Here is a 25,752-nt window from a genome sequence, read left to right on the forward strand (position 1 = left end):
TTTTAAATTGACAGCGGTATTAATTTTTTTATAAAATAAAAAATGTTAGAAGTTAACAACTTTCGATATTTTATGTGAATGGAAGTAATTGAGCGATAGTCTGTAAAGAAAGGCAGCATTGGTGCTTGAGAAAAAAAACCAAAAGCCAAAACCTATTGGTGTATTTATTTGCCGCAATTTTCTGTTTAATTTTACTCCAAAATTTTTAAATGTCATAAAAAGAAATCTTTAAAATTTTTTCCTGATAATTTTAAGTATCGTTCATAGTTTTATAAAATATTTAAAGATAATAATTTATTTTTCTTTTTTTAATTTAGGCTGACAAAAAAATCTGATGCAACTTCGTACGATGATCGCTTAACATGTGATATCTGTCAAAAATCAATTAGGAACAATATATATATATATATATATATATATATATATATATATATATATATATATATATATATATATATTATGAGGAATGTGAAGGACGTTCCGGTCAAGCTAGAGGCTCGTCTTAACCAGCCAATAAGAACGAACCGCGCCTTCAATTCTTACTTTCGTGTAAGTGCTATCTATGTAAATAAAATTAAACGTGCATTACAGCACGTTTAATGTAAATATATATCTACATTTTTTCCTTTTGGATGATGAAATTCTCGAGGTAATTAACGTTATCAAAAAAATTTTTTTTATCATTGAAGTCAATGATTAAAACTGTCAGATTAACTTTTGTTATACACGTAATTTTATTTTCCTTATCGTTAATAACAATAAAAAATGATTAGGTATAAGATACAGTTAGAACAATTGAAATATTATTTTTTATTCAATTCGGCATAATGACTAATGAATTATTTAATAATTCAGTGGGTTATTTATTAATCTGCCGTGATATGACCAATTGTCCCATTTCCTGTTATGGTTTATAAAGATATTTTTAGCACTCGGTTATTGTATTTATGGCTATTGTTATTTTGGTCGAGATTGACAAACCGTTTGGACGTCATTAATCATTTTTACATCAATAACATGTAGTGATAAAAATAAGTACATACATATTATTTCAATTGTAATTGTTTTAATCGCGGAGATTGTTGACTCTATTTTTTTTAACAAATGTATTTCTATATAATTTATCATTAACATATTTAAATTTAGATTTAGGTTTGTAGTTATGATAAAGTAAAAAATATACTGAGTAATATTCAATTTTGTACAATTAATAAATAGTTAAATATATTTATGAGCTAGCCTTGCAATAAATAATATAATTTGGATTTTTTCTGTGATTAAGTAGAAGAAATACCTGAATAATATTTTATGAACTATTAAACATTTAATTGTCATTTTTATAACTTGTTCAACACTCAATATAAAATTTTTTTAAATCACAGTATCCACTCACTGATTTAGATATTTTAATCACAATTTTACAACTATTTTATTTTTTTCTGTTAAAAGTTTTTTTTTCATTTAATGTATTGTAAATTTTTTTTAGATTAAAAAATAATTTAAATAAATTAAAAAACTGGCCTTTAATGACAAATAATTTTTCTTAGCATCAAATAAAAAATTTAGCAAATTTCTATTTTTAAAAAAATAATAATTTTGTATTATTAAAATTTTTTTCAAACTACATAAACAATATTTTTAGAGTTTACATTATCTACGGTAAATTCACTGTAAACAGTTGTACCAGTAATCGTCGTTATTCGAAGTTGGTACGATAATTCCCACCTACAATTAAAAATTTTATTTACCTCATTTGATAATAATTTTTAATGAAAAAAAAATTAGAGTAATTTCAATAATAATTAAATTAATCAGCTTGATTATAAATTGATAATATTTATTGTAATTAAATATATTAAATACTGAATCGAATTTTTTTCACATAATAAAATATTTTCTTTCTAAAGAAGAGTCAAGGATAAGAGCATCGAAGTTTAGTGAAATATATACGGAACTAATGGAAGAAAGCGAAGAAGAAATATATTGGAAAAACAAGAAAACTAGAAGTGCAGATAAAGAATTATGGGCAAGAGTAAGGTGCGGAAACCTAGTAAAAGCTGGAAAAAAAGGGGAAAAGGATTGGAAGTGTAGAGAATGCAGAGAAAAGGAAGAGACATTGATGCATGTTTTAACATGTGAAAAAATAAGGAATAAACTCACTAAAGAAAGTAAGGAGGAAATAAAGAAATGGTGGGAGGAATCAGAGGATGAAGACAAAATAAAAAAAGAAATAGTGGGGATAATGAAAGGGAGGATAAGAACGGGAACATGCAAGGTGATAAGGGAAATAGAAAATAATCTAAAGAAAAATGAAAGAGAAAGAGAGATAGGGAAAAAGGAAAAATAGACTTTAAAGAAAGAAAGAAATGGATAGAGTGAATGAGTATATAAAGGAAAAAAAAAAAAAAAAAAACTATAGACTAAAGGTATAGGTAAAAATAGAGAATTAACAATAAAATTCCACGTAAAATATAAAAATTATATACGAAAATAACAGATACCTTTATATGTATAGTAGAGTCAGGAGAAAAATATATATGTAAAACACCTTGTAAAACGCAATATTTATGTGATACAAGTAAAAATAAATCTATCTATCTATCTATTTTCTTTCTACTGTTATTATTATGATGATAAAAATAGATTTATAATTTATCCATTATTAAATATAATAAACATGCTATCAATTTAACAAAAACGTAATTCAAAATTTTACAAAAATTTATTCATTAATTTAGGTGCAATAAATTTATTAATACATAATAAATTGTAATTTGTCATTATTTATTTACAAAATAATTATAATTACTAATCGCTAAGCACGGAAGAAATGACACATATATTGTTAAAAGTTATACATAATAAGTAGGCAAGCCTCATTTACGAAACTATCAACGTGGAACATACTTCAACAATAATTCTTCGGTAAAGCTATCAAAGTATTTATAAATTAATATCAATAAAATGTCTTCCATTTATAGTTTTGATTAAATACAGCATTTTTAACTGCAACGAGTTTAAAATTTATATAATCTAAATTTATAAATAATCAAAATTCAATTATTCAATTATTGATAAAAATTGTCATTATTTTACTTTTGATATTTTATTAAAAAAAAATTTTTTTCTTCTCCATTTTAAAAAATCCATTTGAAACATAAACATTAATGTAGCCATTGTATAAAAAAACTATATATTATATTTATAAATTACTAAAAAATTTATTATTTAATTTTGATCGATGCAAAAAATTGTTCAGTCTTAATATTACAGAAGGCCAAAAATATTTTTCTTAATTAATTCATAACTAACATAATTATCCTAAATGTAATATACTCCAGTGGCATAATGAGCGCAAAACTTTTTTTTTATTTAAAAATTCTTCTTTCATCTATATTTATATAAAAGAAATTCTAGAAATTTAGCTGCACTCGTAATAAAAATTATATGGTACATTACTCTATATTGTTTAAAGGCACTCATGTGTAAATACTACGTTACTTTTTATCTCTTTATAATAAAAAAAAAATATATATATATATATATATATATATATATATATATATATATATATATATATATATATATATATATATATAACAAAGCATAGCTACCATATTCTTTACAAAATTAAATAGCCTTTTTTCATGATTTTTAAAAATTTTAGTCAAAAAAACGATATGAAAAATTGGAATGTAAAATTTCCAGTCTCTTTACCTAAATAATTGTTTAATTACTCCTAATAATTATAAAAATCTCAATTTAACAATTTTTTATATGAAAAAATTGTATAATCAAATAATTATTTTTAGTTGAATAAAAATTTTTCAGGTCAACAATTGGTATGTCTTGCGCTACGCATCAGTGGTATCAAGACACTAGGACTTCCTGCTTGTCTTAGGAACGGATGTTGCAATAATTCTTCAGCAGTGGCTCTCTGCGCTGGATCACGAACCAACATTCTTTCCATGAAGCCCTGTAGCCGCGGGCTCACCTAATAAAAAATATAAATATTATAAGTTATGTAAAATAAATAATTCAATTATCTGTTATTACTGACGACGTAATAAGATTAAAGAAACATAAAATAAATATGAAAATTAAGTTAGCCGACATTTAAAAATTTTTAGAATGTTTTTTTTATTGAAAAAATTATAAAAAAAAAAAATTTCATTTGCAAAAAACTTGAAAAATTGTAAGTGTAATTTTTTAAAAATAATTTTTTGTTCTCATTTAATTATTGAAAAAAAATTAAAAACGTCAGCTAACTTTAGTATAATAAATAAATATGTAAAAGTGTTTAAATATTAAGTTTTGTACAATTAAATTAAATTAAAAAAAAAAAAAAAAAAAAAAAAAATTCAAAATAAGAGAATGAAATTAAAGATATAAATAATATCAACCTTATGTGAGTTTTTCAGCTTAGGCGGTAACATATCCCGGATTCTTCTCATCGCCTGAAGTGGCGGTTCATTAAAGAACGGAGGTTCACCGTCAACCATTTCAATAATCATAATTCCCAATGACCAAATATCAACTTCAGGTCCATACGGTAACCTTGAAATAACTTCAGGACTCATCCAGTAAGGTGTGCCCACAAGTGACTTTCTCTTTGGCAATTCTTGTGATACCTGAGCGCAGAATCCAAAGTCAGAAAGTTTAACTCTGCCATCAGCAGTAAGAAGAATTGAATCTGATTTAATATCTCTATGAATTACACCTTGAGAGTGAAGATAGTATAGCGGTCTCAAGCATTGAATACAAACAGTTGCGATTTGTTCTTCATTCATACGTGAATGCGTAACAATATCTGTCAACGCTCCGCCTTCAAGATACTCCATTACGACCCACAGTTCATCGTCAACCAAAAAACTGTCATACATCTCAACAATATTTACATGATGATAATCTCGCATTATGACAACTTCATTGAAGAGCAATTCACGTCGCTGTTGTTTTCTTAGGTCCATTTTTTTAACAGCGACTTGACGTTTTCTCTCTTTATCCGTAGCTATGCAAACAGTACCAGTACTGCCTTCACCAATCTTTACAAAATTGTCTAAATTATCACGTGGATCTGCACTACTGACTACCATTTGCAGTGCTTTTCTAAATTGTTCATGCGTTAATCTCTGATCAGCATTTTGTTTATTATTGTTATTGGTGTTATTGTTGTTGTTATTATTATTGTTATTATTACTAACGGATAAATTTCCAGATCCTGGATTAAGACTAGCCGATGACATTGCTCCCTTGATACTTTGACTTTGATCTGGTACTGAGCTAGTGGCACTTGAACTGGGCATAGCTGGTACTGCCGGATGTCCCGCCAGTTTTGACAAATTGTGCATCGACTGTGAGCTTTCTGGTGGCTTGTTAAAATGTCCATGCAATGAAGACGAGTTCTCAGGCATAAGATAATTATGTGGATGTTTTATGACATTATGAGTACTCAATTGACTGAGAGGTCGTTGGGATGCTATTGAACCAACTGGTGATATCTTCGGCTGTAATTTATGTATCATCATATTTGCCGGTATTGCGTGATCTCTAGCAGTTTCTGTCATTGTCTGAAAATAAATTTAATCATTAATTAAATATATTGATCAAATACTTTACTGATAATATAGTAAATTTTCATAAATTATAATATATTATAAGATATATAAATGTAATACTTTTGTATAAAAATTAAATGATTTCTCCAGTTACAATAAAATATACGGTGAAATCAGATAGAAAAGACATGCTATGCTTGAATATAATAATAAAATTATTATAAATAAAATTATCAAGTATAAATTATTTACCCGGATATTTTCAGGATACTGTCCTGACATTGTTGATGGTGCATTCATTCTTTGATAATCATGTTCATTTATTGGACTACTAATTGAATTATTAACATTAGATCCGTCTTGATGACTTGGTATGGGGCTTAAATTTTGGAAATTAATCGACAAATTCGGAGCATTGTTTATTGAATTCGTTAAATTCGGCGATGACTGCAAGTTCGGATTCATATTTTGTATATTTTGTAAACTTGAATTAACAGGTCCAGGAGGTCCAGAACCAGGACCAGAAATAGGTCCACTACCAACTATATTACCAACACTCGATGAATTTTGCTGACGCATTTTATCAGGATAACCATAAGGTTTTCCATACATCGTATACGTAGGCACCATTTGACTTGGACTTGATGATACTTCTTGTCCTTCCGGCACAGACGGCGGTAAATTAGCATTATTACGAAAATCTCGTCTCAATCTTGGTGGACTTGAAGATCTCAATGAATTAGATCTTGCAACAGTACTCATTTTTGGTAATCCACCATTCTCAAATTTACTATTATTTTCATTGTTATTACCATTACTTTGACCATTATTTTTGCTAATACGCGGATCATTGTGTCCACGAACAATTGTCTTCAAATCTAATATTTCTGTGGGTGTTATTTCACTAGGATCAACAAGCGGCAGTGGTCGATTTGTCGATTTTAATATCTGATTATTACCAACAATTGACGCCCACTGTAATGGTAAACCAACAAACTTTCCTTCACGTTTATCGAAACCAGTATGTACTCGATGCTCAAAATTTGTTGGTGTTGATATTTGTGGCTTCTTTTTCTTTCTCGTAAACATTTTTACAGCTCCTGTAATAAATAGTTACAAAATTATAGAATCAGTACTCCAATCGGTAAAATAAAAAATAAATTAATTTAATAAATTTAATTTTATACTGTACCTTAATAAATTCAGTAAAAAAAAATTTTTAAATGTTTTAATTTAATTAAAAAATTCATAAATTTATGCTTCACCAATAAAAGCCAATAAACAGCGTGTTAGTTGTTGGATAAAATAAAAAAATAAAATATCACAACTATTATACGAATATCCACGTTATAACGGCAGATTTTGTGTGACCAATCGACTTGGTATCAATGGTAGATGACATCGTGGCCGCGAATCGGTGAAAAATCTAGGTAAGACAACAGTCTTCACAGCAGAGTAGATCGTAATTGTATGATAGAGTAGAGCGGGGAGAGGAAGTCAAGTTAAGTGACAGACCTACACATACCAACGCCTATTAATATCTGCACAGTACAATAACACTCATACACTCGTAGCGAGACTTGCGACCTCGTTATCTTCTCTATCGTTTTAATAACGTAAATAAAACCGTAGAGTAAAAGTTTAAAAAGTATACTACATATTGCAGCTACATATTATATTATTATTTCTCTGAATATTTGTGCATAGACATTGACACTTTGACGATAGTCCGGGGCGTTGGCTTTTTAAATATTTCACAAGCACTTTTGTATATAACCTCAAATATAAAATTTCTTAAACAATTCAACAGCAATTAATTTTATATAAAAGTTATAAAAAAATTATTTAAAAATATAATAAATACACGGTACGAATCGGCTCATTGCTGTGGACGTGAATGTTCGTCATGTTCGACAGGTTGTTAGAACAAGAACTCCATCGGCGGACACTATCATTATTAACTCTGGAATTCGCTTTAGCACCAGCTTATTCATACAGCATACGCGCGCGCATCTGTGTATGTGCTGTTTTGTAAATATGTATGTAGTGTACAGACAGGTAAGTACCTAATACATTTAAAAGACACACCTGCAAATTTATAGGGACCTTCAGGACACATTTTTATGCGCTGAGAATCAAGTCATGCAGGTTGAGCGCATTTGTATGTATACTTATTATTTTTGTTACTAAATTTTATCTTGTAGGGACTCTAGCTTACTCTTCTTGGATTTCATTATTACCTACGAAAATAATTTCAAGAATTATTTTTGGAAGTAATACATTTTTACTCCAAATTGTTTTAATTTTTTTTTAACAAATAAATTATAGCAAAAAAAAATTATTAAAAAAATGGACTTGGAGAAATTTTAATAAATTAAAAATGCAATTTTTTAAAAATAATTTTTTTATTAAATAAAATTAAAAAATTGTCAAGTGACAGCTAACTTTAATGTCATTACAGATTATTAAAAAATACAATTTCATGACATTAAAGTTAGCAGCTACTTGATAATTTTTTAATTTTATTTAACAAATAAATTTTTTCCAAAAACTATTTTTAAAAAATTGCATTTATAATTTTTTTTTAAATTTCTAAATGTCAATTTTTTTTTCTCATTTATTTTTGCCATGATTTAATGTATAAAGCCAATTGGCATTTGAATGAATAAATATATTTATAAATAATTAAATTTTTCAAGATGCGCATACCAGATGTTGATCCTGAAGTTTTCGAGAAAGTTCTTGATAATATCCGTGGAGCATGTCAACAGCAGCACTGAATGTTTTATTGTTATAACATAGAGAGCTCTCCACACTCCAACGTCCAAAAATTGATCTTAACGCCAGTGTGGCCAGATCGTGCGATTTTTTTACCCCCACTTTGTATCGCTTTCAATATAGTCAGATGAGAGTGTCCTACAAAGTGGGGGTAAGATAAGAGCACGATCTGGCCACACTGCTTGATGCTGAAAAAAATGTGCTTCGGCGATGATGGCTGATGAAATTAGTTTCGTTCTATAATTTTCATTTAATTAATGAGTTTTATGAATTAACAGTTAAATACAATAAAAAATAATTATTATTTAAAATAATGACATTCATTTAATTTCCAATACATTTAGGACATCTAATTATCATCAAAGATATTTACATTGTAAGTTTATACAATATTATAACCTTTATTTCTTGTTTCTCGTAATAATAAATTTTTTTAAAAAACAGTTGATTGATAATTTACGATTGTTGATCACTACTTTACATTTTTAGGTATCAAGTAATTATTTTTTATTCAGTGCAAGAGAAATAAATCAAAAATGTTGAGTTGCAGTAAAGTCTTGACAAAACACGGAACTTTTTGTAATAGGTTCGTAGTTTTATTTATTTAAAATAAAATTTAATTTATTGCTTAATTAATTCAAAATAAAATTACTTTTTTCAGAGCTAAAAGTCTGGCAAAAGATGGACATTTACAGAAACATGTGTCATTTATTATTAACAAAAGATTATTTGACACTAATGCTCTGAGCGTGACACATAAAAATGTTGAGAATATTGAAAAATATAGTCTGACAAGGACAAATCAGTTTGATAATAAGTTCATTAAGATGCAAAGTATTTGTTATTTACGTAATAGAAAATTTCACACAAATTTATTTTTAAGCCGATCAATTATCGATGATAAAGTGAGATTAGAGTCTTCGAATGCAAAAAAATCTCATTCAAATATTAATATTAATGATTTATTAAAAAATCATGAAACTAAAAATTATTTTGGAGAAAAGATTGAAAGTGAAAATAATAATAATGTCCATGATATTCATCATTCCAAAAGAGACAGAATCAACATTAAAGGTAAATTTTTTTGTTTATAACAATAGTTTAAAATTTTTTATTTCAATATTGATAAATGATAATTTACGTTTATATTTATAATAAATAATAAATCCATTTGTTTTACGTTTCACAGAGGTTGAAAAAATGTATCCTCAAGCAAAAGGAAAGCTTCATGAAATATATCAGATAGTAAACAATGACATGAAGAAAAACACATTAAGTTTTGAGTTTAAAAAACCTACTGGTAAAAAACAACATAACTGGTCGTGTACTTTAAAAGTTTTGTGGCCCGAAGAAACAACATTTACAACAATTGCAAGTAATAAAAGTAAAGCAAGTGAATTAGCATCTTTGAGATGTTTACACTGGCTTGAGAATCAAAAAAGACTTAATAAAGGTATGCCAATACTGTATGACTCACAAGGAATAAAAGATTTAATAAATCAGCCGGTTTCATTGTCTGTAAAAAGTGAAACTTTAAATGACGCTCAAATTATCATCGATAAATATAATGATTACATTAAAACACTAGTCGATGAAAATACAAATAAGGATAATATTAAGCATCGCAATTTTGGTACAAGTGAAATAATAGATCCAGTTGGTAGACTTGATCCTATAAATTGTATGCCAGAAAAATTGCAAGAAAGAAATAAATTATTGCAAGCAAGATTTGAACATCGTATAAGCGAAAATAATTACTGTAATTTGCCGATTCTTGATTTTCGAAAACAAATCATTGAAGAAGTTAAAAATAATCAGGTATTATTGATAAAAGGTGACACAGGATGCGGTAAAACGACCCAAGTGCCGCAGTATATAATGGACAGTTTTGCTGAATGTGGAGAAGCTACAAATTGTAATATGATTGTTGCCCAACCTCGACGTATATCAGCTATTTCATTGGCTGAGCGTGTTACCGATGAGCGAAAAGAACAACTTGGTGATGTGGTCGGTTTTCAAGTCAGACTTTCTCAACAATTGCCAATAAGACCAGCGAGAATTGTATTTTGCACCACGGGAATTCTTTTACGTAAATTACAATTTAATCCGACACTTGAAGGTTGCTCGCATGTGATTGTCGATGAAGCTCACGAGAGGACAATCAACACTGATATGCTTCTGGTGCTTCTGAAACGAGCCATGAAGGAAAATCCAAAATTAAAAGTTATCGTTATGTCTGCAACAATAAATTCTGAATTATTCCAATCTTATTTCAATTGTAAAGTAATCGAAGTGCCTGGACGAACCTTTCCAGTAAAGATGAATTTTATGGAAGAAATTGATAAACTAGGACTCCGTGCTCCGAGCAGATGGGATTTGACGTTCGAAGATCCGGAAAAAATGAAAGAAGGGCCGTATGTTGATATTGTAAAAATGGGTGAGCTTGTAGCTTGGATAACTAGAAACAAACCACCTGGTGCTATATTATGTTTTTTACCCGGGTGGTCTGAAATAGTAGCACTGAAGAAATATCTCGAGGAATATTCATTGCTACAAAAGAATAAAATTGCGATATTACCAGCGCACTCAAAAGTTGCGCAATGGGATCAGAAAAAAATTTTTGATCACTATCCAAATAACATAAGAAAAATAGTATTAGCTACGGACATTGCTGAAACAGGAATTACTGTTACAGACGTTGTGTACGTGGTCGATTCTTGCACACACCGACAAATCAGGTGGCAGGAAAAACGTGGTATCTCATCAATTGATAGCCACTGGATATCAAAAGCTAATATTCAGCAAAGGAAGGGTCGCGCTGGTCGTGTTCAGACTGGAATCAGTTATCACATGATTACACGTGAGCAGTTTCAAAATTTAGATGAGTATCCAATACCTGAAGTAATGCGTACGTCGCTAGAAAAAACTGTATTGGATATTAAAACTTACACCAATGAAAAAGCAAAGATGTTTTTACGATCAATGCCACAGCCACCAGCTACGAGTATCATTGACGCGGCCGTAAGAGATCTTGTTAAACTCGGGGCGCTTGATCACGAGGAAAATTTAACGGCTTTGGGTAAAAGAATAGCTCTGTTTACTGTTCACCCTACATTAAGTAAATCTATGGTCTATTCGTCTGTTTTCCAGTGTATTACTCCAACTTTAACTGTCGCGTCAGTTATGTCATCAGACAGCGACATATTTACTGGTGTGCTTCATAATAAAGGATTTATTAGAGATATTAAAGCGAAATACCATCCAACGAGTGACCATATAAGTGTTGCTTGGCTTTTTGAACAATGGAATTCGTTCAATAAGCAGGGTCGATTCGCATCACGGGATTTCTGTGTTAAAAATAGGCTTTATCCTGATCGTATGTACACGCTAAGTCGAGTGAGAGACTTAAATGCTGAACATTTAGCTCAGGCACAAATGATACCCGATTCTATTGAATATGATAATATGAAAAAATCTGAAAATGAATACGCTGAACTGGATGAACTTGTAAGAGGTATTTTATTAGCTGGCTTAGATCAGGTACTTTATCATCGTGACTTTGATATTCGTAAGGGCCAAGTTAAAAAAGGCGCTTGTACTTTTATAATGGAAGATAATAATCATGCGACAATATTGCCAGACAGTGTTAATTTCAAGAGGAGGTACTTTCCAAGTCCATTTTTCACTTATGTCAGACGCACGCACAGTGAGCAAAGAAGAACATCTTTGATTCGTGAAACTAGTATGATTTCTCCGTTAACTGTGTTTCTGTTTTGTCAAGGAAAAATTATTGGAAATCTTGAAACTGATAATGATATTGAAAATGTAGTGTTTACTGTTGAAGATAAAAGAAATGTTCGATTAGTTTGCAGGAAGAAAACAGCTAAAGTTTTACTTGGTTTCCGTGATGCAATGTGGAGTGTAGTACGTTATATGGTCAGTAATTATGGTATTGTTCAACCGAGTAACTCTGAAAAATTTGAAAAAGTGCAAGCTTTTAAAGTTGAAATGCTCCAGGTACTTGCTAAAATGTTGAGCGAAGCTTCGATGCACATAGATAAACCCGAGCCGTTAAAAAAACAAATCATTTATTCAGAAAATGAAAACGAAGATGAAGACCTAGATGAATACGAAGATGATTTTAATCATAATGTAATGTAATGTAATGTAATGTAATGTAATGTAATGTAATGCTTTATTTAATTGATTGTAGGACTATGTTCCCTGACGACCATAAGGATACAAAATAATAAAAGTACAAATGCACTCAAAGGTGTTTTTTATAGCAGTAATAGTGGTAATACAATAGTAGTAGATAAAAAAAAGAATAAAGGAAAAATAATATGTGGTATAAAAGTAGTCTTAGGTCTCTTAGCTGTCATTGCACAACTTATTTAATAGTTTTTAAATTATAGTTTTACTTTATACAATTTAAACTGAAGAATAGTGTTTTATTTAAAATTGTCATATACACTTAATTTAATGAAAGAATTATAGCTTCCAAATTTGGTCATTAAGAATTAGAGGTTTTATGATAAATTTTTAAACATTGAGGATTTTAATTGCACTTTGATTTTACACTAAAAGGAAGATTTACTAATTCAGAATTCACTCATTGGGCCTGAACCCAAGTTCTTCTCTCTCCAGGTCTTGAAGGTATTTGAAGCACTGTGTCTTGAATTCAGCTAACGTTGATGATGTAGTGATCTGCGGTGGCAATGAATTCCAGAAGGCAGTCCCGTAGATAAGGAAAGAGTTCTGATACATAGCAGTTCTGGGTATTGGCGCTATTAGCGAATCAGTTCTGTCACCTCGACGGGGTCTGGCTATGTTGTGGTTAGGCCTTATGTTGTTGCTTAGGAGTTGGTTCGTATTGAGCATCAGGACTCCATAATAGATACAGCCCATAAGGTATAGTCTTCGATTTTTCGAAGAGAGCCAGCCCAGTTCTAGTCGTGGTTCATTAATGTGCGCACCCAGCCGAAGTCGCAGGACGAATCTGGCACAATTGTTGAGGGCAACAGTTAGCTTTTTTTCAAGGTTCTGGTTTAAGTTGGTCAATGCGATTGCACCATAGTCAAAAACTGGCAACACGAGACTGACAACTAGTTGACGCTTGATCGCCGCGTTCATGGCGCCAGCAGATTGACGCAATCTATAAAGTATCCTTGATGAAGTACTACAGGTCTTTGCAACTTGATTTGTCCACGAGAGCGTTGGGTTTAATAAGACACCTAGATATTTGAATTCTTCGACATATTCCAACATTTTATTATTAAACATGAGATTTGGAATAATATTGCTGCCCAGGACATTTAAATTGTAGGCACTTCCAAAGATCATGGCTTTAGTCTTCGTTGTGTTAATATATAGCTTGTTATTCCGACATCATGAAGCTATTGCAGCGAGATCATCATTAACCTTGTTGACGTCATTGATAATATCGTTCGGTTTACACCTCAAATAAATTGTTCCATCATCAGCAAAGAAAAGGTGGTGGCTGTGCAGCAAACATTTCGGGAGATCGTTAATGAACAATGAGAATAGTAGTGGCCCCAGCACACTCCCTTGCGGAACACCAGACAGGGATTCCCTCCACGTGGAAATTTTATCGCCATCGCGCACAGCGTGCTTTCGTTCAGCCAGGTATGAATGAACCCAACAGATGGCGTCGTGCATTAGGCCAAGGTCAAAGAGCTTATGCAGTATTAGCCTATGATCAACTGAATCAAATGCTTGGGTAAAGTCTAGAAATACTGCGATTGTGATCATCTGCTCATCAATTCCAGATCTAACGTCGTCGACAAATCTTATTGAAGCAGTCTGAGTGCCCATACCTGCCCGGAAGCCTGTCTGATGTACGTCCAAGATGCTGTAGTCATTAATAAAGCTGATAAGCTGATCTAGCATGATTCTCTCCTGGATTTTAGACATAGTACACAGTATTGAGATGGGCCGCATGTCCGATGGGGATTGAGGGTTGCGTACCTTCGGTATTGGAGTGATGAGCGAGGATTTCCAGAGAGTGGGGAAGCTACTATGGTTTATCGAGTTGTTAATAAGTTCCGTAAGAGCCGGTGCTAGCAAGTGTTTGAATGTCTTCAGGGCTGGAGTTGGTAAGCCATCAATACCCGCGGCGTTTTATGAGAGATTACTCAGGTGTTTCACCACTTGTGGGACAGTTGCCTGAGTAAATCTAAACGCTGGCCCATTCTGCGCCTGATTTAGTGTCCTAAGTATCACCTCAAGAGCCGGGAGCTTTGTACCATGCGCCACTGTGGCGTAGTAATCATTGAGTACGGAGAGGTCGAATTTGACTGGATCCTTCGACTTTGTTGATGATACTGTGAGTCCAAGTCTATCCATTTGGCTCCAGAATTGCTTAGGTGTAGATGTATTGTTGAAAACTCTTCCCAGATAATCCGCTTGTTCTTTTTTCCACAGTAGCTGGGCTTGTCTACGTAAGCTTATGTAACTTTGCCATGCTAGGTAGTGCCCACCTCTTTTAAATCTTCTGTAGGCTTTGTTTCTCTCTCTCCTGATGTCTCTTAATTACTGCGTAATCCACGGCGCGGGGCTGTGCTTTGCGCAGTGATGGATTTACGCCTAGGCCCGGGCCTAGGGCGGCATGATTTGAGGGGCGGCGAAATTTTTGAAATTCCAAAATTTCAGAGACGAAAAAAAATAAAGACAGTCTCCTTTGAAAATGAGTTCAGATTAATTTTTGTAAAAAATTTTCTCTGGAATATATTATAATTCAATTTTTTTATTTACTTTTCAGTCTATGAATAAGATTTTAATTTTTTAAAAGATCAATTATAGTCTTTATCGAATGATGTTCTTTACTTTTTGTTTTATTACTGAAATTAATCATATGCTTACAAAGCTTTTGAAAATTACTAAATCTTAATAATTTCGCAATTTGTTATTAACTTTAAATAAAAAGGAGATATGCACGTATTAAATATCATTGCGGTATTTATTTAAATGTCAGAAAATTTACTTTTAACATAAATAATTTTTCATGAAAAGTCATTAAGTTTATTTATGTAAGCTGATATATATTAAACCAGTTTACATATATAGTTACATTTATGTGTTTATTATAAGTATAAATAAAAATTTAAAGAATTTTGTTTTATGAGTGTTTTATTTATGTGATCGTAAACTTAAAACAAGAGCGCTACGCTTAACAGAGGTCTTGACGCGTTTGACTTTGTTTTGTTTAATGCAAAAAACAAAGCATCGCGCTGTAGAAAAAATACAGAAATTGTTCCAGTCTTACAAATGCTCTTCATGTCTACAAGTCTCGAATCATTTTATTCTGTTTCTTAATATTAAAAAAATAATTGATTGATAACTTTAAATGAGGTGTTAGTGGTATTTTTTTATAATTCGGTCATAGTTCTGATTTTATTTTTTAATTGAATATGAGTGGCTACCGAAAAAAACTTAGTGGTGCAGAATATCGTAAAAGAAAAGCAGAAGAATCTACAAAAATAGACAGTTTACTAAAAAAAATTCCAAAAATATCTAATTTTATTACAAGCTCAACTAATTCTTCTAATAATGACCAACAACTGTCATGTTCATCTGTCGTTAGTATTTTGTTATAATTGTGAATAACTTTTTTTTCGGTATAAAGTTTCAATTTCAATAAAGAGTGAATAAATATCAAGCACCTAAAATTATTTTTTTTTTCATAGCCGGAATTGGAAGAAACTTCAGCACAAGATAACGAAGAAGTACTGTCTAACACTTCTCTATCACAAGATACGAACAGGACGCCATCAAAGAGAAATTTCTCTTCATCACATACAGAAGAACTCCAGTCAACAACTGATATTTTACGATTTAATAGTGATCCCGTTTTATGGAATTTGAATGAAGAAATACGGGATTTTATAACTGAACGGTATACCACGAAATAATAATACGGATTTTAAAAATTCTAAAAATGTATATAATGATAAAACAAGGTATTGTTCCAAAAGTTTATTTCAACGTACATTGAAAAATGGAGAGATTCAACGCCGTGAGTGGTTAATTTATTCAGAAACTAAGGGTTCTGTATTTTGTGTTCCATGCTTATTATTTGGTAGAAGTGTTGAAACGAATGCTTTTACTGGCGAAGGATTTCGTGATTGGAAAAACTCAAAAGCACGCCTCGAAGGTCATGAAAATTCTGATTTTCACAAGACTAATATTAGTTATTTCAAAGCTCTAGCAGTAATTCACGGGCGTGTTGATCAACGTCTAATAAAACACCTGGATGAGGAAATTACATACTGGAAAAAAATCTTATACCGAGTCATTGCAATTATTACATCACTAGCAATAAGAGGATTGCTATTTCGAAGAAATTCAGAACGAATCGGAGATCCCCATAATGGAAATTTTTTAGGAACAGTAGAGCTTCTTGCTGAATTTGATCCATTTTTGTCTGAACATCTAAAATTGTACGCGCACCCTGGTAGCGGAAATACATCGTACTTATCTAAAATAATCTATGAAGAAATCATATTATTGATGCAGAATAAAGTACTGCAACAAATTTCTAGTGAGGTGTAATCTGCTAAGTATTTTGGTATAATTGTAGATTCTACGTCTGATATTGCACATTTCGATCAGCTTACTATAATTATTAGATATGTACATGATAACGGCGAAATTGTTGAAAGGTTTCTAGAATTTATATCAAATATCGGCCATAAAACTAAAGATATTGAGAATGATTTGTTACAATCTCTAGAAAATAATGGTTTGGACATAATGAACTGTCGTGGTCAATCTTATGATAATGCAAGCAATATGTCAGGTATTTATTCAAGCCTTCAGACACGAATCAAAACAATTAATCCTGTAGCAGATTACGTTCCTTGTGCTGCTCATTCTTTAAATTTAGTAGGATCATGTGCGGTTGAATCCGTCACAGAAGCAGTCGATTTTTTTTCTACTTTGCAAGAATTATATAATTTTTTCACTATATCCATCCATCGTTGGGAACTCTTGGTGCAGCGTACAAATTTAAGAGTTAAGAGTTTTCCCAAACTCGTTGGTCTGCTTGACATGATGCCTGCTACGCGTTAGAAAAAGAATGGTCTGCAATAATTGATGCACTGGAATTTATTGCTGAAAGCGAAGATGAGAAACCCACTACACGGTCTGAAGCTACGAGATTGCAGCGAAAGCTGCAGCATTTAGAAACAACAATTCTAGTCATCGTTTGGAATGTAATTTTAGATCGATTTAATGCTGCTAGTAAGAAGCTTCAAGAATCTCAAGCTGGTTTATCATCCGTTGTGCAGATCTATAGTTCTCTGGCTCTATTTCTTCAGGACATGAGAGAAAGACAATTTTCTGAATATGAAGAAAAAGCCAAACCATTATCTGTCGTCCAAGATTATTATCGTTATGATACACGTCGCAAAAAAACTAGAAAAATTCAGCCAGATGAGTCACGGATAAATGAGAGAATACCTTCTTCTGGACAAGAAAATTTTCGCACAAATGTTTATTACCCTATTTTAGATACTCTGAGTGTGCAATTGGCCGGACGTAAAAGTGCATATGAAAAGCTTTACGAAAAATGTAATTTCTTCGATAATTTATCTGAAATAGATACAACCGAATTAAAAAATCTTGCCAATAAATTAATCGACAAGTATCCTGACGATTTAGAAGAGACATTAGGCAACGAATGTATTCATTTACATTACCAACTTAAAGATTCTTCAGCAAATACGGAAGATGTACGCTCTGCACAAAATATATGCAATGTATTACACTCACGTAGTCTTCGAGATGTTTACCCGAATGTTAATATTGCTTTACGTATTTTTTTGAGAATTCCAGTGACAAATTGTTCCGGAGAAAGATCTTTTTCTACTTTAAAAAGAGTAAAAACCTATTTACGTGCCAGTATGGATCAAGATAGACTTAATGCTCTTGCATTATTGTCTATTGAAGCTCAACTAGTTCAAGAAATTGAGTATGATGATATAATTGATATTTTTGCGCGTACCAAAGCCAGGAAAAAGAATGTTTAAAATTGATTAATATTAAAACAAAAAAAAAACATATTTATTTATTTGTCTAACGTTTATTACTTATATATCTGAAATATTTATTAGTTATAACTAAAAATTATATTCTAACGGAATAAAGTTATTTTAAATTTAGAATAAAAACAATGTATAAAAATTTATTGAATTTATTCTAACATTAAGGGCGGCGCGATAAACAGGGCCTAGGGCGGCATCAAGCCTAAATCCGTCACTGGCTTTGCGTAGAATTCCCGAGTGGGAACACACCGTTCAACAAGATTTTCGATGAGTCTATTTAGCTTGTGTAAGTGCACATCAGGTGTATCAACCTCGTCAGGGCCACCACTGAGTTCTTCCATCCACGAATTCACAATCTCTGCTGCTAAATCATTGTCAGCCTCATTCCATGCCATGTAACGAACATATCGCCTGATCGGTTTAGGGGGTTTATACTTTAGGCTGATGTATATAAGGTCATGAGATGACAGGAACGGCTGCTGTGATTGGCCCCACGCACCAAGCTGCAGCATTTGGCTGACCGCCCATAAATCGATCCACGTATTGGCCTCTGCTGTGTGGTCGGTGGGCTGCATCGGAACAACATAAAGCCCGGTTCGTGTGAAGAAGTCTTTCAATCTGGTGACTTTGTCATTGTTAGCCTGTAAGTCAATATTAAAGTCCCCTAGAACACAGGCAAATTTGTAATTAACTAGTCTAGCTGAAAAATCATCTTCAAAAATATTCATAAAACCTGATTTAGGTGGACGATAGACTACAGCAACTAGGACTTTATATTGTGAAGGGCCCCAGACCTCAGCGATAAGGTATTCAGGAAGTATGATGTCTCCAGCACCCACAGATGAGCTGATTAATTGTGCGCAAAGTTCTTTTTTGAAGTAGAGCGCAACACCTCCACCACGTTTGTTGTGACGATCAACCCTGAGGAGAGAGTATCCAGGTAGTTCAATTTGTTGATCTTCAATTGGATTGGTTAGCCAGGTTTCGACCACGCCAATGACGTGATATGGGTTCAGTCTAAAGTATTCTCTGAATTCACATAAGTGAGCCATTAGTGATTGAGCGTTAAGAGAGCATATATTTAATGTATCTAAATGTGTTCTTGTGTTGGCAATTGGAGTAAGAGACCTAGGTAATTATAATGGGAGTTGCTGCAAATCAGTTGAGAGTAGTATCCGAATCGGTCGATCTGCTTGCGATTTCCGGATGTATACTGCTGAGTTTGCGATCCACACATGCCTACGGCCAACAGCACAATAAAATACAATTTTCCTGAACTAAATGATTTCGCCCGATTGAAATTAATTATTCAGAATGTGCAGTAGCTCTTAACACGTAATTGAGCTAACTATTGTACACTAAACGTCTATATTTCACCACTAAAACCGTACGAGAGTAAGCGATCAAAAAACGCGTGCACTTTGTACTAGAGGCATAATAATAATCATTTGATTTTTATCGTTTGATTTTTATTAATTGAACTCTGTTGCTAGAAAAATTTTAAATTTAATTTATTCAAAATTTTTTTCCAAAAGAAAACTTTTTAGTTAAAAATAAAATAGGCACAAATCATCACCACAAACAATCACCGAGAATTCTTTACCGATTCAATATCCTAATAATAATTTTCGGCCTAAAACCTTTAAAATTACATTTAAAATCAAACATCAAAGGATATTTAGAGTAGGAATTTACGAACGATCGCAAAAAATAAATATAATAATAATTATTATTATAAACGTAATAAGTAAACCTGTTGAAGGAAATTGTAAGATATTAAATACCAAATTTAGTTAATGAATTTTTATTGCCTTTCATCTGTAAAATACAAAGAAAATTTTTAAATAAAATGGAGATACGTTGATTTGAGTATTTTATTTTTATTTTTATTTTTATATTTTTTAGCATATAAATTATCCCTGGTTAAAAATATTGATTGAAAAGGATTAAAAATGATGAAATTAGAATACTTTTGAATAATTTCAATTCTTTTTCATGTATATATAGATATACAGTTCACATAGGGTGACTGATTCCCAATACTTTTCAATCAATATTTTTAATCAGGGATATCTTAGATAAATATATATTAGTAAAATATTACAGATGTTAATGGGAGTGACTAATCTGAAATACGATTGATTAAACTAACAGATAAGTTGTCAAAATATAGTATTTAAAAATATGAAACAAGTAAGTATAAAAATTAACCAAATGTTTAAAATTAATTTTTTTTTATAAACCTTTTGAAATTTTTTGTGACTAATGTCTGGTATAAATATACATTATTGTTATAAAATAAACAATTGGTGAGATAATAGCTGAACTCGCCGAGCAAACGCAAACAAGATTTTCGTAGGAAATTGTATACTTCGTCATATCCGGATACCTACATCGTTCTGGTTCTGTAAAAAAAAAAAAAATATTAAAGGGGGAAAGCCACTGTGAAATTTAAAAAAACGAAAAAATTTTTTTGAAAAAACGAAAAAAGGGAAATTTTTTTGGTGCTTCACAAAAATCCTTATAACTTTGTAACACCAAGAATAATACTGAAGTTGACAGGTATTAAAAATTTTTTTATAATTTTATAGCAATTAAATTATTTAAAAAAAAATTAATTAAAAAATTTCACATGTGAAAATTGATAAAAATTACAAGTGAAAATTTTTAGAAGCATTTTTTCATTGTAATTAATTTGTTAAAAAAATTTTTTAAATTGACAGCGGAATTAAAAAATTAAAAGAATTAAAAAATTCTGGACATAAAAAATTATTTCTCTTAGAAACTTACCAGCATTGCATGGGCTATATGAATGATCGTTAGCAGCAATTGACAAGTAAAAAGGTTTGCACTGATGAATATATGTAGGATCTGGACAATAAATTGTTTCTGAATGTGTGTCAGTAGTGACACAATTAGAAGCTGTTACATTGATATTAATCGGATCCCGAGATGTACAGATAGTCAAGCGTGTACCACTGTAACTCTGAATTTTTATAGTTGGTAAGTTTTCTTCTTCAGTTTTATAAAAATAATTTGGATGTAATCTGTAAAAAGTTATTCCAGATGGCTCTAAGTAGTTGGTATAGGATTCTGAGCTTCCACTAGAAGTATAAGATGCTCCACATTGCGTATTAATTAGTCGCCGAGGAACTAAAAATATATTTTCAATTATTCATTGATAAACTGATAATTAATCAACAGTTGAAAGTACCTTGCTTCATTCGATTGACCAAATTAATTATTTGTGCAGAGTTTTCTTTAGTATTTCCGTTGCTAAATGAAACAATGTCATTTACCGAGTCGACTGTCATCTCAGCCCACTTGTCTTTAGATCCAGGAGTCAAGAAAAGAAGCGTAGCGTCAGGAACTGTTTCTCTTAACGTCTTAAGCCTGTCTAAACAAAAATTTTTATCGCTGTCAGAAATAGAAGCTGTCGCAGAAGGTAAAATCAACACGATTTCTGATCGCTGTCCACCAATTTTACTCTCCCATTCTCTGTTTAATTTTTGTTCCTCTCTTGCTTTTAAAACTTCCAAACTCTTTGGTAAATCAAATCCATTTTTAAACATTGTAACTGTAATGAAATTATTTTAATATTAATTTCATCAAATAAGCAATTAATATTTCATCAGAATATATTTTTAAACTTACGTGAAGAATACTGAGTTTCATTGAAATTATAAAAGTCCAAGATACTGTTTGAACTATTAATAAGAACGTTACCATCAAATGCATTTATCAGGGTAAAATTACTGGCGTATTTATTTATTTCACAATTTTCCAATAGAAGCCTAAAAATAATTTAAATTTTTAATATAATTTAAAAATATTTGATAATAAAAAAAAAAATAAAATAAAATATTTACGTAAGAATTGGCTGAATTGCTGGAAACTTCCAATTGGTATCAATAAAAATAGTTAAATCAATAGCGAGACGATTAAATAACCGTAAATTTGCATCACATCCAAGATCGTTATTCAAAGATGAAGCTAAAAATTTTTATTTCATTAAATATTATTTATTACTTTTAATGTAATGTAATATAATGCGTTTACTTGAATGGTCGCAGGACTGCAAGTCCTTTAGCAGCCAAGACTCAATATTTGTTTTTACAAAGTGTGCAAAAAACTTTTAACTATTGACTTTTTTAAAGATATAAACTCATCCCGATGTTACACTCATCAAGAGCTTTTATTTGAGTACCCACATGCATTTTTTATATATTTTTCATATATTTATATATATAATATATATAAATATATAAAATATATAAAAAATTGATGTAGGTACTCAAATGAAAGGTCTTGATGAGTGTAATGTCAAGATAAGCTTATATCTTTAAAAATATAGATAATAATAACCATAAATAAAATACAACTTACGAATAAAATTAAAAAGTTCATTGGTAGCCTTTACAGAAAGACTATTAATGTGATCTGTAGGCATTGAAGCAAGAAGTATATCTTTTTCTAACGCTAAAGAAGCTGCGTAAACCTGAGCAGAAGTGGTATCATTTGGTGCAACACTAGTGAGCAAAGCTCTTCGATCGCAAGCCCTTGTGGACACATTGAACAACCCACGGTCGCTGTAGTACATGTCGAAAATCTGCGAGAGCCTAAGTGAAGGTATGCTCTGGTACCATGTCATGACAGTGTTTGCTAAAATAAGTCCGTCAAGATCACCACGCACTTCAGCGGCAGTGAATTCAACATCATTTAGAAAATTTTCATCTTCATTTAGAAAATAATATTTTTGAGACACTGTTGAATTCCAGTGACCCTCAATTCCTATTTGAAAACGTTCGTCTAGATTTTTAAAAGGACCCTGACGGATGACTACTTCAGCTAGATCACCAGCAAGAGTAGCAAGCCATTTATTGTCCACTCTAACATCTGATAAATTTTCATTTAATCGCCAGTTTCTGAAGTCACTGATTCTTATCTTTTCTGGCTGTAAAGCTGCTGCTATTCCTGCTAATAAAGTTCCACCGGCTACTGTACCCCATCTAAATTACAAATAGTCATATTGGCAACAATAATCAATTACAATTGATTGAAACTACTGTTAGCTTACTTGGTATGAATTATTCCACTCTCTAATGGACATTTGCTAGTCATTGACTGTTTATATTGCGCATTTTCTGGATGATTTGGTGGTAAGACAGGATAAAATGAGTTAGGACCAAAATCTCCTTCTTTAGATTCATTATTTTTCTTTTTAATAATCTCTCTAAATTTTATTTTTTCAGAAAAAATTAAGAAAAAAAAATTAATCTTTAAGAAAAATAAATAGATGGTGAAAAATAAAATTCTTACAGTTCTTCCGGAGATAATGTTTCAACGTCGCCAGTTCCTTTATCAATATTTCTTTTCCACCGATATTGACTATTTTGTGTTTGGCAAGTTATTGATTCGTCCCCTCGCTCTTTAAAGTCAATTGTACTTGATAAAATAAAATGTAATGTACACTAAAAAAAAAAAAAAAGTAATACTTAGTTTACAATATAATTTTTCTTCAATGTAAATAAATAAGTCAGAAAATTTTTACTCTTTCTAATAAAGAAATAGATGAGTTGGGGAAATGTAAAGCGTTTCCTTGAATTAATTTTAGAATAGCAGCATTTTTGTAGAACTGAAATGAATTTGATGCATACGGAATGACACCTAGAGCTGGTTTTGATTCGGTATTTTCGATTATGCCATCTTGTCGGAACCTGTATTTGGTGTGGTTAAAAATAATAGTGTTATAATTATCGCGCAAATAAAATCAAATTAAATTAATTTTAAATATCATTATATTTTTATTACAACTTTTACTTATTATTATAAATTTAGTAATTTCTCCCATTATTATTACCATCATAATTAATTTACGACTTCTCTCTTGTATTTATATTTACTTTAATTACTGTACAAAGCCGATTGGCATTAATTTACTAAATAAATAAATTATTTAACTGAAAAAAAAATTATCTTAAATCAAAACGAAAAATTATGATATCAAAGTTAGCAATCTTGAACATTTTAAAATTTTTTTTTAACAAACAAATTTGGTTTGTAAAATTATTCTTAAAAAATTGCGTTTTTAATTTTTTTTAATTTTTATACGTCAATTTTTTTTGCTATAATTTATTTGTTAAAAAAATTATTAAATATTTGCTAAATTAATTTTCATCGAAAAATTCTTGAATCAAGAAAAATTAACTTAAAAAAAGAACAATTTCTTAGTTTAAGAATTTTTCTTCTCAAATTAAGAAGATGAAGTTCTTAAAAATTACTTGACTCAAGTTAATTTTTCTTTTTTTTATATTTGTAATTATCAAATAAAATATTATTCTAAAAGTAAAACGAGAAGAAACTGACCGATGAAGTAAAGAAACAGTAAACTGACGTAAATCCATATTAAAACTTGGCGAATCTTCAATTTTTCTTAAGATCGCAATAAAAGTGTCCATTGTATACGGCAAGTGATTATCTTTCAAAACGACAAATGAACTATTATAACACTCTAATAATCCACTCGACAGTTTACGTAGAGCATTTTCTTGTGTTTGAACACAAGAAAAAATTCCAATCGCTATTAAAAACGCAATCACTCTCATCTTGATTGATAATACTTCACACAATTTTTTATACTTAGTCTTCTTATTTAGAATGATGTGAAAATAAGATGATATGTAACTATTTCACACCGACTAAAGAAGTAGTACCACACCTCACAACGTTGTACCAAATTCTCTAATCATTTTATCGTTGATAAGATACCTTATCCCATGAGTAAGTTTCCCCTTCTATTCTTCTCGTTGAGAGTATCAATAGGTTTTATTATTCGTCATTCTATGAATAATTTTCTGATAAGCTTTATTATAAGGTTTTATGAGTTTAAATGTTTATATTTATTGCTCTATCAAAGGGGTCATGTGAAATTACTTTAAATAGTAATGAGAGCAATAAATTATTGTTGATCAATACTCAAACTCATTAGCTGCACCTTATTTTCTTGTTATCTTATCGGGCGTATCAAAGGGAGAACTTGTATAAATACGGTCATAACTTGTGAAATATTTAATAAATCCGTGAATCACTAAAATATTATTACAAAATGTTTCTGAAAATCGAAATATCACCAAGTAAAGATAACTTTTAATGCTTATAAGCTATAGCTACATAAATTCGATGTTTCATACTACTGTTGTTGAATTTGATGCTATGATTCATAATTACGAATCACATCATTGATATTATTATTGTTAGCTAAGATAAGAAATATTTATCAATTTTTTATATAAATATTATCACATTGAAGATTTCTGATAGATAGTTCAAAGGAAATTAGCAACCTTGCAGTC

At 30.7% G+C, this 25,752-nt stretch overlaps 7 protein-coding genes across 8 annotated transcripts; 3 read left to right on the plus strand and 4 right to left on the minus strand.

The window, feature by feature from the left end:
• Nucleotides 1-477: 477 nt before the first annotated feature.
• Nucleotides 478-2,605, plus strand: LOC141535900 (uncharacterized). Of its 2 annotated transcripts, none has more exons than XM_074256065.1 (2): nucleotides 478-549; nucleotides 1,908-2,605. In XM_074256065.1, exon 2 carries the CDS (start codon nucleotides 1,958-1,960, stop codon nucleotides 2,345-2,347), a length of 390 nt encoding a protein of 129 aa, XP_074112166.1. In that variant the 5' UTR covers nucleotides 478-549; nucleotides 1,908-1,957; the 3' UTR covers nucleotides 2,348-2,605. The 2 variants fall into 2 exon arrangements, with proteins under 2 accessions (XP_074112166.1, XP_074112167.1); XM_074256066.1 differs by lacking the exon at nucleotides 478-549 and adding an exon at nucleotides 732-1,035.
• A 1,089-nt stretch (nucleotides 2,606-3,694) lies between these two features.
• Nucleotides 3,695-7,798, minus strand: Mbt (serine/threonine-protein kinase PAK mbt). The gene is made up of 4 exons (XM_074257224.1): nucleotides 6,751-7,798; nucleotides 5,811-6,658; nucleotides 4,404-5,570; nucleotides 3,695-3,994 (listed from the first exon to the last, which is right to left on the minus strand). The coding sequence occupies exons 2-4, from the start codon at nucleotides 6,645-6,647 to the stop codon at nucleotides 3,833-3,835; spliced, it is 2,166 nt and encodes a 721-aa protein (XP_074113325.1). The 5' UTR covers nucleotides 6,648-6,658; nucleotides 6,751-7,798; the 3' UTR covers nucleotides 3,695-3,832.
• A 674-nt stretch (nucleotides 7,799-8,472) lies between these two features.
• Nucleotides 8,473-12,602, plus strand: LOC141536586 (ATP-dependent RNA helicase DHX30). Its single transcript, XM_074257216.1, has 4 exons — nucleotides 8,473-8,712; nucleotides 8,826-8,922; nucleotides 8,998-9,410; nucleotides 9,526-12,602. Exons 2-4 carry the CDS (start codon nucleotides 8,873-8,875, stop codon nucleotides 12,495-12,497), a joined length of 3,435 nt encoding a protein of 1,144 aa, XP_074113317.1. The 5' UTR covers nucleotides 8,473-8,712; nucleotides 8,826-8,872; the 3' UTR covers nucleotides 12,498-12,602.
• A 342-nt stretch (nucleotides 12,603-12,944) lies between these two features.
• On the minus strand, nucleotides 12,945-13,679 carry LOC141536368 (uncharacterized). Its single transcript, XM_074256845.1, has one exon. It carries the CDS (start codon nucleotides 13,677-13,679, stop codon nucleotides 12,945-12,947), a length of 735 nt encoding a protein of 244 aa, XP_074112946.1.
• A 2,087-nt stretch (nucleotides 13,680-15,766) lies between these two features.
• LOC141536369 (zinc finger MYM-type protein 1-like) lies at nucleotides 15,767-18,385 on the plus strand. Its single transcript, XM_074256847.1, has 5 exons — nucleotides 15,767-15,934; nucleotides 16,043-16,251; nucleotides 16,316-16,903; nucleotides 16,985-17,421; nucleotides 17,481-18,385. Exons 1-5 carry the CDS (start codon nucleotides 15,767-15,769, stop codon nucleotides 18,383-18,385), a joined length of 2,307 nt encoding a protein of 768 aa, XP_074112948.1.
• A 194-nt stretch (nucleotides 18,386-18,579) lies between these two features.
• LOC141536595 (uncharacterized) lies at nucleotides 18,580-20,049 on the minus strand. The gene is made up of 2 exons (XM_074257232.1): nucleotides 19,134-20,049; nucleotides 18,580-19,064 (listed from the first exon to the last, which is right to left on the minus strand). Exons 1-2 carry the CDS (start codon nucleotides 19,450-19,452, stop codon nucleotides 18,586-18,588), a joined length of 798 nt encoding a protein of 265 aa, XP_074113333.1. The 5' UTR covers nucleotides 19,453-20,049; the 3' UTR covers nucleotides 18,580-18,585.
• A 139-nt stretch (nucleotides 20,050-20,188) lies between these two features.
• Nucleotides 20,189-25,145, minus strand: LOC141536590 (uncharacterized). Its single transcript, XM_074257223.1, has 10 exons — nucleotides 24,767-25,145; nucleotides 23,952-24,117; nucleotides 23,720-23,871; nucleotides 23,478-23,633; nucleotides 22,787-23,409; nucleotides 22,270-22,393; nucleotides 22,055-22,194; nucleotides 21,615-21,977; nucleotides 21,191-21,553; nucleotides 20,189-20,805 (listed from the first exon to the last, which is right to left on the minus strand). Exons 1-10 carry the CDS (start codon nucleotides 25,003-25,005, stop codon nucleotides 20,663-20,665), a joined length of 2,469 nt encoding a protein of 822 aa, XP_074113324.1. The 5' UTR covers nucleotides 25,006-25,145; the 3' UTR covers nucleotides 20,189-20,662.
• Between the last annotated feature and the right edge of the window lie 607 nt (nucleotides 25,146-25,752).

Source organism: Cotesia typhae, unplaced genomic scaffold (genome assembly GCF_013202065.1).
Source record: "Cotesia typhae breed Kobodo isofemale line unplaced genomic scaffold, CoteBio_Ctyphae scaffold_152, whole genome shotgun sequence".
NCBI lineage: Eukaryota > Metazoa > Arthropoda > Insecta > Hymenoptera > Braconidae > Cotesia > Cotesia typhae.